Source organism: Periophthalmus magnuspinnatus, chromosome 19, assembly GCF_009829125.3.
Source record: "Periophthalmus magnuspinnatus isolate fPerMag1 chromosome 19, fPerMag1.2.pri, whole genome shotgun sequence".
Taxonomy (NCBI): Eukaryota; Metazoa; Chordata; class Actinopteri; order Gobiiformes; family Gobiidae; genus Periophthalmus; species Periophthalmus magnuspinnatus.
In genome coordinates, this window is record NC_047144.1 from 598079 (window position 1) to 610478 (window position 12400).

The 12400-nt window shown below is 44.3% G+C and overlaps 1 protein-coding gene across 1 annotated transcript in view; it reads right to left on the minus strand.

The window, feature by feature from the left end:
• Positions 1-12400, minus strand: part of LOC117387127 (paired box protein Pax-2-B-like) — a 35943-nt gene that overhangs the window by 1539 nt on the left and 22004 nt on the right. Inside the window, exons 6-7 of the mRNA XM_055229798.1 lie at positions 7453-7619; positions 1145-1253 (exon numbers count right to left, since the gene is read on the minus strand). Of these exons, the coding sequence (XP_055085773.1) occupies positions 1145-1253; positions 7453-7619 (276 nt within the window). The remainder of the gene's footprint in view (positions 1-1144; positions 1254-7452; positions 7620-12400) is intronic.

Below are 12400 nucleotides of genomic sequence, written 5' to 3' on the forward strand. Positions count from 1 at the left end.
CTACGTGCCTCTCCTTTCCTCTCTCTCTCTCTGTTCTCTCTATCGCTGCCTCAGCAGATCTGTGGTCGTGTGACAGCTGCAGTGTTTATCACATCATCATCACTCCATTTTTCACCCTCGTAAAACCAGCTCCGCTCTGCTCACGCTGTTCATCCCTCCATCTCTCATCCTTCCATCCCTCCATCTCTCCATCCCTCCATCTCTTCATCCCTCTATCCCTCCATCCCTCATCTCTCCATCCCTCCATCTCTTCGTCCCTCTATCCCTCCATCTCTCATCTCTTCAACCCTCCATTCCTCCATCCCTCTATCTCTCCATTCCTCCATCCCTCCATCTGTCCATTCCTCATCTATCCATCCCTCCATCTGTCCATTCCTCCATCTCTCCATCCCTCTATCCCTCCATCTGTCCATCCCTCTATCTGTCCATCCCTCCATCCCTCATCTCTCCATCCTTCCATCTGTCCATCCCTCCATTCCATTTCCTCTCATCGAGGGACCCAGACCTCCCTCAGCCCAGACACCTCCTCCTGCTCCTCTGGGAGCCTGTAGTTGTTGGAGGAGCAGCGGCTCTACTCTGAGACTGTTCACTCTGTTTTCTGCTGCTGTGATTGGCCCAAACTGTTAATATTTTAAACCAATCACAGAGCTCCACCCCAAACCTACCCGGCGACGCTGACATAAACACTTCAGTGAAATCCAGACAATTTTGTTCATGAAACGGTGAAGAAGGACGAAGCGTTTGAAAGACGTTTGTGTTTTTGTCTCCGCTCAATTCTGTCTCTGTAGTAAACGTTTGTCTCTGTGTCTGTAGTAAACGTTTGTCTCTGTAGTAAACGTTTGTCTCTGTAGTAAACGTTTGTCTCTGTAGTAAACGTTTGTCTCTGTAGTAAATGTTTGTCTCTGTAGTAAACGTTTGTCTCTGTAGTAAACGTTTGTCTCTGTAGTAAACGTTTGTCTCTGTGTCTGTAGTAAACGTTTGTCTCTGTAGTAAATGTTTGTCTCTGTAGTAAACATTTGTCTCTGTGTCTGTAGTAAAGGTTTGTCTCTGTAGTAAACGTTTGTCTCTGTGTCTGTAGTAAACGTTTGTCTCTGTAGTAAACGTTTGTCTCTGTAGAGCGCTGTGATGTCATTGCTGGTCTTACCCACAGGGAAGTTCTGCGTCACGGCTCCGGGGCCGAGGTCCGAGGACCCGGACAGACTGGGCTTGACCTCGTCCAGACTGGAGCTGAGGGGCAGGGAATACTCACTGGACTGGAAGAGAAAGAAGAGACGGATTATTCATATGTACAGGCTGAAATAAACTCTATATAAACTCTATATACACTCTCACAGAGGCCCTCTGTGTGTGAGGCCCTCTGTGTGTGAGGCCCTCTGTGTGTGAGGCCCTCTGTGTGTGAGGCCCTCTGTGTGTGAGGCCCTCTGTGTGAGGCCCTCTGTGTGTGAGGCCCTGTCTGTGTGAGGCCCTCTGTGTGTGAGGCCCTGTCTGTGTGAGGCCCATGAGGCCCATGGACCAGCCCCACACCTCTGGGATGAAAACAAAAATAATCATAATTTAAAAAAATAAATAAATAAAATCTGTATTTTTACATTTTCATACAGACACTTTTATTTCATAAGTTTTTCTTTTCTTTTTTCCCACAATTTAGTTGTGTCTGAATTTTATAAAATTTGCCAGATATTTTTTATTTTTTTAAATACAAATTTGGGATAAATATGTTTTTCTGTTATTTTATACATATAAAATTACATAAATATATTTGGTATTATTATTATTATTATTATTATTATTATTATTGTTATTATTATTATTATTATTATTATTATTATTATTGTTATTATTATTATTATTATTATTATTATTATTATTATTATTATTATTATTATTATTATTATTATTATTATTAATCGTGTGGACTTTGTGTATTTGAAATAATAAAATGCAAAAACTAAAAACAACAAAGTAAAAAGTCAAAGTGTTAAAATTATTGACAAAACACAAAAACTGAGAAGGTTTCTGCATGAAAACCTGTCCTCCTCCTCCTCCCCCTCTCTCCTCCCCCTCTCTCCTCCTCTCTCCTCCCCCTCTCTCCTCCCCTCTCTCCTCCCCCTCTCTCCTCCCCTCTCTCCTCTCCCTCTCTCCTCCCCCTCTCTCCCTCTCTCCTCCCCCTCTCTCCTCTCCTCCCCCTCTCTCCCTCTCTCCTCCCCCTCTCTCCCTCTCTCCTCCCCTCTCTCCTCCCCTCTCCCCCTCTCTCCTCCCCTCTCTCCTCCCCCTCTCTCCCTCTCTCCTCCCCCTCTCTCTCTGTGATAAACTCTAATTGTCTCTGTGACTGTTCACGGGCCAAAGTGTCACATGTTTACCTCTGTCCCGTCACACAAACCTCTTTTTATGATGCAGATGGGGGAGGAGGGGGAGGAGGAGGGGGAGGACGGGGGAGGAGGAGGGGGAGGCGGGGGGAGGGGTCTGTGTGAATAGGAGGCGCACACATGGTCCGACAGCAGTGTGGGAGGAGAGCGACTCTGAGGTGAATGGGTTTTTAATGCAGTGCAGCAGAGCAGACCCACGACACACAAACAAGACAGATTTATGGAGGATTAAAGCCCCACTCTGGAACTTTTCCCTTTAGTCTGAAGCTTTGACAGTTAAAGTTCAGACGTGTAAACACATCTCCTGCTCTACTGTCGTTAAAAAAACAAAAAAAAACTTAACTTACAAAACAAAATGGACGTTTCTGTATTTGCCTCCAGCTCGTCTCCATGGAGATGAGGCATTGTCTGGAATGCTGCACAATAAGGCTTTAAATGTGTCTATGCCTTGAAAAACATTCATTCTTATTGAGAGCACTGAGTCGTCCCTGCACAGATCTGACTTGTAACTTTTTCCATTGAAGATAGATAAGTTAAATGCCACACTGTGGAACATTCCATGAAGAGAAGCAGCTGATGCACCTGAAATGTCACAAAGACTTAACTTGGAGGGTTTAATCCTGGTTTAGATCTGGTTTAGTCCTGGTTCTGTCCTGGTTTAGTCCTGGTTCAGTCCTGGTTTAGTCCTGGTTTAGTCCTGGTTTAGTCCTGGTTTAGTCTTGGTTTAGTCCTGGTTTAGTCCTGGTTTAGTCCTGGTTTAGTCCTGGTTTAGTCTTGGTTTAGTCCTGGTTTAGTCCTGGTTTAGTCTTGGTTTAGTCCTGGTTTAGTCCTGGTTCTGTCCTGGTTTAGTCCTGGTTTAGTCCTGGTTTAGTCCTGGTTTAGTCCTGTTTTAGTCCTGGTTTAGTCCTGGTTTAGTCCTGTTTTAGTCCTGGTTTAGTCCTGGTTTAGTCCTGGTTTAGTCTTGGTTTAGTCCTGTTTTAGTCCTGTTTTAGTCCTGGTTTAGTCCTGGTTTAGTCTTGGTTTAGTCCTGGTTTAGTCCTGGTTTAGTCCTGTTTTAGTCCTGGTTTAGTCCTGGTTTAGTCCTGGTTTAGTCTTGGTTTAGTCCTGTTTTAGTCCTGTTTTAGTCTTGGTTTAGTCCTGTTTTAGTCCTGGTTTAGTCCTGGTTTAGTCCTGTTTTAGTCCTGGTTTAGTCCTGGTTTAGTCCTGGTTTAGTCTTGGTTTAGTCCTGTTTTAGTCCTGTTTTAGTCCTGGTTTAGTCCTGGTTTAGTCCTGGTTTAGTCCTGGTTTAGTCCTGGTTTAGTCCTGGTTTAGTCCTGGTTTAGTCCTGGTTTAGTCCTGTTTTAGTCCTGGTTTAGTCCTGGTTCAGTCCTGGTTTAGTCCTGGTTCAGTCCTGGTTTAGTCTCATGGCAGAGGGGACACAGTTTTTCAATGGAAAGTGAATTGGAGCCAGACTCGATGGAACAGGAAGTGCGCTCATGATCACTTCCTGTTTGTAGCGCGTGGCTAGCAGGTTAGCTCTGTGTGTTTATATAAACAGTCTGTGTTACAGAGATTCTCTTTTACTTTTGCTTTTTTCTTCTCTACTTTTTTCCCATAAACTGTGGTAAATATTTATCTGAGGTCTGATCCACTAAACCAGGTGAGATCGGGACTTGAACCCGCCTCCCGCGCTCGTTAACGCACATGTTCTGCTAACTCTCGGCTCCTTTAGCTAAGTTCTAGCCGTGCTATCGATCGCGGTGTAGAAATCCGTTTTGTAATTAGCTGCAGATTAGCCTGTGCCGCAGCAGACGCCTGTCCCTGATTTATCACCAGAGTAATTCCCCCCGATGGAACCGAAATTACAAAGAACTCAATTAGGCCGGTGGGTTTTACATTAGAGTCTACGGCTGGTTCTCTGCGTCAGGACAAGCTAATGTTCCTGTGTGTGCTTTAACTGTAATGACTGTAAATAAAGATTATCCATTTTAATAAGCCCCGAGACTGTGATAGTACCCTGGTGTCAAACGGGTTTAGACCAGATTAAGACCGGTTTAAGACCGAGTTTAGTCCTGGTTTAGACCTGGTTTAGACCTGGTTTATTCCTGGTTTAGTCCTGGTTTAGTCCTGGTTTAGTCCTGGTGTAGACCTGGTTTAGTCCTGGTTTAGTCCTGGTTTAGTCCTGGTGTAGACCTGGTTTAGTCCTGGTTTAGACCTGGTTTAGACCTGGTTTAGTCCCGGTTTAGTCCCGGTTTAGTCCCGGTTTAGTACTGGTTTAGTCCTGGTTTAGTCCTGGTTCAGTCCTGGTTCAGTCCTGGTTCAGTCCTGGTTTAGTCCTGGTTCAGTCCCGGTTTAGTCCCGGTTTAGTCCCGGTTTAGTCCTGGTTCAGTCCTGGTTCAGTCCCGGTTTAGTCCCGGTTCAGTCCTGGTTTAGTCCTGGTTTAGTCCTGTTTTAGTCCTGGTCTAGTTCTGGTTTAGTCTTGTTTTAGTCCTGGTTCAGTCCTGGTTCAGTCCCGGTTTAGTCCCGGTTCAGTCCTGGTTTAGTCCTGGTTTAGTCCTGTTTTAGTCCTGGTCTAGTTCTGGTTTAGTCTTGTTTTAGTCCTGGTTCAGTCCTGGTTCAGTCCTGGTTTAGTCCTGGTTTAGTCCAGATTTGGTCCTGGTTCAGTCGATCGTGTTTTAAAGTTCCTGAACTTTGTTTTTTTGGAGGGAACTTTCTTTTATCCAAATCTTCTCTTCAGTCTTGCGTCTCAGATCGGGTATCGGCCGATATCGGGTATCGGTCGATATCGGGGACCGGCAGATACTTAAAACCACAGTATCGAAATCGGTATCGGATCTGGAAAAGCCGTATCGTTGCATCTCTAGTTTTTTTCATTATTTACGCTGATGTTTTGTCTCGTTTCAGCCTCACATTTGGCCTATTTCAGTCCCGTTTCCGTCTGCGTCCGAGCTCCGCCCCCGTCGTTTTGTTTATGAGGAATAATCGTACGTTTTGTGATTTACACCGGAGAGAAATCCCTCGTCCAAACAGACAAAACCAAACGGCGTAAATGAGCTAAATGTGCGCTATTGATCGGTCCGCAGAGCCGCACTGTTACTCTCCATTACGGGGGATACGCAGAATGTGTTTTTCATCACAAAATCGATCGTGAGCAGGACTTTGGCGCTATTATACACGCCACACGGTAACACGCCGCCGCCACGGAGCTTAATTAGCTTTTTTCTAAGGTTTGGGACTCTGGGAATGTGGGAATGTGGGAATGACGGTCGCTGAGGTCTGGGTTTGTGTCGGAATTTAAAGATACAGTGAAATGGAGCGAGTGGAAAACAGAACGTGGAGAGACGGGTTAAGTGTCGAGCCCGAGGACACAACAACAGCGAAGTGAACCGTCAACCTGTGGATCTGAGCTCAACTGATGATGTTTATGTCGAGAGCGGAATTTGAACCACGGACCTTCAGATCAGTGGACAAACGCTCTACCAACTGAGCCACTGTCGGCCTGAACCTGAATAATTATGTTTTTTAAAAAGAAAAACAAAATATTTATGAGTCTGATCCAAATGTTTCAGCACATAAATAAATAAATAAATAAATAAAAATAATAAAATAAATGAAAAAGTACACTGCAAAATAAGATAATAATAATAATAATAATAATAATAATAATAATAATAATAATAATATAATAATAATAATAATAATAATAATAATAATAATAATAATAATATAATAATAATAATAATAATAATAATAATAATAATAATAATAATAATAATAATAATAAAAATGCTAATAATAACAACAATAATAATAAAAATGATAATAATAATAATTAGCCTTGCCTATAAACACTGTGATACTAGCATCAGATTTCCGAATAGTAATTTTAAATCAATTAATTAATAAATTATTATTATTATTATTATTAATACAAATACAAATACAAATACAAATACAAATAATAATAATAATAATAATAATAATAATAATAATAATAATAATAATAATCAATTAAAAAATTGCACTGCAAAAAATTTAAATAATTCATTAATAAAAGTTGGACTTGGATGTTTACTAGATTCCATTTAATTAATGGATCCAATATATTTGACATGTTTCAATAAATTATAGAGTGTCTGGAGTTAAATTAGAGCGTGTGGATTTGTGTTTATTCTTCTGGTGCAGTTCGGAAACGTGTCAAACTCTTTTTCGTCCCTGATCTTTGCTTTTTAAAATGTAGGTCTTTTTTTTTTTACTGGAAAATTGTCAAGTCCGAGGAAAATGTGGAACACGGATGTTTAAACGTTCCGTATGAAAATGAGGTCATTATTTTAAAGGTGTTTTTATATTTAAACCATTAAAAATCAATAATAAAAACAATAAAAAAACATGTCTTCATTTATTCACTGTCATTACTGGAGCTGTTTCTGATTTTTACTCTTTTAAAAAACGTGAAAAACGCAGAACAAATCCATTTTAAACAGTTTTTTTTTTCGTCCAAAGTTGCTCCTCATTCACTTTATGCATTCAGAACATTCTAATTACTCACCTCCATGAGTTTATAAGCTCTTTTCCCAACTCTCAAGAGACCGGCGCGGCGTTTCTCCTTCACACTGGCCGTTTAAAGAGGGTCTCGCTGTCCAAGGAGAGGACCTAGGTCTTTCCCCGCCGCCGCCGCCGCAGACCACGTGACCGTACGGACGCGGCTAACGCGGCTAACTCTGCGCGCGCGTCACATAGTACAGATTACAGCTAAACGGACTCACAAACACAAGACAACTGCACCGTCAAACCGGAATCATGGACCGACCGGACACAACCGCGCCCCAAAAGTCCGCCCAGTGACCCCGCCCCACTGCTCGGTCCCCGGGGGTCGCTCCTCGCCGCTATGGGACATTTCCACCCGGATACGGACATGTCTTGGTCCTATTTTTTCCCCGGATGCCTCGCCTGATCCCAAACGTTCCAGCGTGGCCTTAAGAACGTTTGGAGGTTTGAGATATTCCGAGAAAGGTGTTGAAGCCGAAGAATCCGTCAGTCAGCGCATTTCTAAAATAAGTGTTTAAATCCCGGTAAAAAAAACCAAAACACGCTAAACCCTCCGTACCTGTTCGGGTTTGACGTGCTCAGACGCCGGGAACACTTCGGGATACTGCGGTCGCTCAAACACTCGGTCCAGAGCCTCCAGCTGCTGCTGAGTGAAGGCGTCCGCTCTCAGGTGCTTCCTTAAGGTCTCCACACTGCCGGGGGAGTGAGGCCCGGAGCCGTCTGAGTCTGGAAAAAGAAAAAAGAGAGAGAGAAAGAGGATAAGAGGACTGAGCCGTCTGAGTCTGGAACAGAGGAGAGAGCGTTTGAGGAGAAGACGGGTCAGAACGTGCAAAGGCCTTTTTATCATGTTTCATATCGATTGTTTTGCCTCCAGAGAAACGACGGACGATAAGATCTGCAGACGTCTTCCCCAAATTCTGTCATTTAAAGTGACTTCACGCTCACCCCCGGCCCAGTTTGACCTTAACCTCCTGAGACTCGAGCTCCTGCAGGACTTTATTTGCAGAAACGATTAAGTGCTTGAACACAGACATTGTAAAAAACAAAATTAGAAACAATTGTGCCTCTTGGAACAATGTGTCTCATTTGTGCTGCTGACAGGAGCAGGAAGATATATGCCTTTAAATTAAAAAAATAAAAAAATAAAAAAATAAATAAATAAAAATAAATAAATAAAATAAAAAAATAAAAAAATACAATAAAAAATAAAAAATAATAAAATAAAATAAATAAATAAATAAATAAATAAATAAAATAAAATAAAATAAAAAATAAATAAAAAATACAATAAAAATAATAAAATAAAATAAATAAAAAATAAATAAAAAATACAAAAAAATAAAAATCAAATCAAATCAAATAAAAAAATAATACAAAAATACAAATTAAAATAAATTAAAGTAAAATAAAATAAAAAATAAATGAAAATACAATAAAAAATGTAATAAAATAAAAAAATAATTAAAACAAAATCAAATCAAATAAAAATAAAAAAATAAAAAAATATATATATCCTAAACTCATAGAAATATTAAAAAATTGAACATGTTCTTGTTGCTGTTCTTCTAAAAATTTGCACTGTGGCCTAAACAACCCAAAATGTGCTGTCCACAGATGAGGACACCGGGTCTCAGGAGGTGAAGAGCGGCGTCACGATGAAGACTACACAGCCTCATCGTTCAGTACGGCCAGACATCGGTTTATCTCTAAAAACAAAGCAAAACAAACACGGCGGCGCTGGATTCTCCTTCGTCTTTCTGACCGGGACGTTAAACATGAACGTTCAGAAGACACAGAGGAGACGTGAGCTGGAGACAAGATGAGGACAGAAGCGTGAGCCGTGCTGTTAGCAACGAGCCATTTTTAGAAAGAGTTCAAGCGTCGGCTAAGACGTCACTTCTGTCGAGCTGGTGGGGGTAGAATTCCACGGACGCTGTGACGTTTGTGACGTTTGTGTTTGACCCAATCAGCTCGTTGGATTTGATTCAAAATTCCCTTTTCCACATAGTTTTAACGGGTAGTTTTTTAGAAATTGTAATCTTTAACGTGGCATAAAATTGCGTGTAATATTGAGAGATTGCTCTGCTGCGCTCAGCCCAACACTGCCAGCTGTCAGAGGTATAATACTCCCTACAACTGAAGGGCTTGAATGGACCAAACCTTCATGAGTCTCACAGGCAAATACACATCTGCATTAGATTACACAACTTTTATTACTATGTTTGTAAGATTACTCCTCTCTTTACCCCTCTCCTTACCCCTCTCCTTACTCCTCTCTTTACTCCTCTTCTTACTCCTCTCTTTACTCCTCTCTTTACTCCTCTCCTTACCCCTCTCCTCACTCCTCTCTTTACTCCTCTCCTTACCCCTCTCTTTACTCCTCTCCTTACTCCTCTCCTTACCCCTCTCTTTACTCCTCTCTTTACTCCTCTCCTTACTCCTCTCCTTACCCCTCTCCTCACTCCTCTCTTTACTCCTCTCCTTACCCCTCTCTTTACTCCTCTCTTTACTCCTCTCCTTACTCCTCTCCTTACCCCTCTCTTTACTCCTCTTTACTCCTCTCCTTACTCCTCTTCTTACCCCTCTCCTCACCCCTCTCCTTACCCCTCTCTCCTCTCCTTACCCCTCTCCTCACTCCTCTCTTTACTCCTCTCCTTACTCCTCTCCTTACCCCTCTCCTCACTCCTCTCTTTACTCCTCTCCTTACCCCTCTCTTTACTCCTCTCTTTACTCCTCTCCTTACTCCTCTCCTTACCCCTCTCTTTACTCCTCTTTACTCCTCTCCTTACTCCTCTCCTTACCCCTCTCCTCACCCCTCTCCTTACCCCTCTCTCCTCTCCTCACTCCTCTCCTTACCCCTCTCCTTACCCCTCTCCTTACCTTTCTCCTCACTCCTCTCCTCTCCTCACTCCCCATCTCTCTCCTCACCCTGCGCCTCCTGCTCTCCTCACAGCCTCCTCCTCCTCTTTATATTCTGCTCGTGCGTTGTCCTGCTCCTGTCGTCTTCACGGGGGTCTGTGCTTTAGCCCTAATGTCCTCTGGCGAAACATTACACTGTCATCATGATCCCGGCGCGGCGTGGAACCTGATGGATCCAGACCGCCTGCAAATCTATACCACGCCGCTCTGTTGTAATGGGACGAGCGGGGGCACTGTGGCGTTATCGTCTCACCGGCGCCAACGACCGGCACCGGCACGAGTCAACGCCAGCACGACGTTTATGTGAATTTGTCTGAAAACATTCTGTACTGGACAGGAGACACGGCACGGAGGAGACTGATGGACAATGGTCTACAGTCCAACAGCCAATCAGGACGCACGACACAATGGTCTACAGTCCAACAGCCAATCAGGACGCACGACACAATGGTCTACAGTCCAACAGCCAATCAGGACGCACGACACAATGGTCTACAGTCCAACGGCCAATCAGGACGCACGACACAATGGTCTACAGTCCAACGGCCAATCAGGACGCACGACACAATGGTCTACAGTCCAACAGCCAATCAGGACGCACGACACAATGGTCTACAGTCCAACAGCCAATCAGGACGCACGACACAATGGTCTACAGTCCAACAGCCAATCAGGACGCACGACACAATGGTCTACAGTCCAACAGCCAATCAGGACGCACGACACAACGGTCTACAGTCCCTTAGCAAATCAAATCCGTGAAACAGCGAGACCGTGAAAGATGAGCTGCGATATAGCGAGGGGCCGCTGCAAAGCCGTACGCGAAGTCTGCTCGGATGCGCGCTTTGTTCACGGCCGATCTTCATAGAAGCTCTGGAAGCTCTGGCATTCGTCGGGTAAATAAACGGGACGGGCTTTGTCGCGCCGGAAGTGACGCAAGCGCCTTTCAAATGCAACCGCTGAAGTGAACGATGCAGCTCAACGTCATTCTAAAGATATTCAGGAAAAGCTCGTTTCTGTCCTGTGAGTTTTTTAGTATCGATACCTGCTCAAATCTAGTTTCGATACTAGTCAGGGTATCGATTACTATCTGATTCCCGATGCTTTTGACAGCCGTGTGGCACTGTTTTCTGATGGAAGCAGCAGGACATTGTGGCTTTATATTCTTTAACACCGTCTGAGCAAAAAAAGGGGAAGAAAAAAAACAAATTTCTTCCTTAACGGAGCAATTTCCCTTTTCCCGGATTGGATCCTGGTTGGTTTTGTGTTAAAGTGTTGCTCACATTTGGAGACATCAGGAGCGGGGACAGAATAATCGTCTCCTTCGCTTTGTCCTGACCTCCCGCAGTCCGAGTCATCCCGTTTACATAGAGCCAGAGCCAAATGGGATTTTCACTATTCACCGGGAACGCCGCCGCCGCTGCTGCCGGGATTTTCAATTTATGTGGTGTGGAGAAGGAGGAGCACGAAACATCTGGAACGGCATCGCTACTAGGAATGAAATACAAAGACGGACGCGTCAATCAGGAGTAATATGAATGTTAAAAGCAGCTGGAATGAGTCAATGAGATCAGCGGCCGTCAACACCGAGGAACTAACGCGACGAACGCAGCGCCGTACCGGGTCAATACCTATGAACGCAGTGCCGTACCGGGTCAATACCTATGAACGCAGCGCCGTACCAGGTCAATACCGACGAACGCAGTGCCGTACCAGGTCAATACCAACGGACGCAAAGCTGTACCAGGTCAACACGATGAACGCACCGCCATACCAGGTCAATACCGACGAACGGAGAGCTGTACCGGGTCAATACCGACCAACGCAGTGCCGTACCAGGTCAATACCGACGAATGCAGCGCCGTACCAGGTCAACGCGACGAACGCAGCACCGTACAGGGTCAATATCGACGGACGCAAAGCTGTACCAGGTCAACGCGATGAACGCACCGCCGTACCAGGTCAATACCAACGAACGGAGAGCTGTACCGGGTCAATACCGATGAACGGAGAGCTGTACCAGGTCAATACCGACCAACGCAGCGCCGTACCAGGTCAACGCGACGAACGCAGAGCTGTACCGGGTCAACGCGATGAACGCACCGCCATACCAGGTCAATACCGACGAATGGAGAGCTGTACCGGGTCAATACCGATGAACGGAGAGCTGTACCGGGTCAATACCGACGAACAAGGAGCTGTACCGGGTCAATACCGACGAACGGAGAGCTGTACCGGGTCAATACCGACCAACGCAGCGCCGTACCAGGTCAACACGAGGAACACAGCGCTGTACCACCAAAGCTCATCGAAGCTAGCAGTTATAGAGGCTAATTTGGAGCAGAGTTCCATATTTGGAATTCGAGTATCATAGCAACTACAGAGCCAATCCAGAGCGAGGCTGTTGAAGGTAACGCTCCTTCCCTGCCCGTACCGCTGACTCAGCAAGGAGCAGGCGCTTAGCAACACTGCCAATCAAACTTGTTGCTAACGCTAGCAGGACACAAGCGTGAAATAAAAACCCCAGGATCATGTAGAGGGTTAATACGAAGATTTAAGACCAAAATGACGAGTGTGACAGCAGCAGT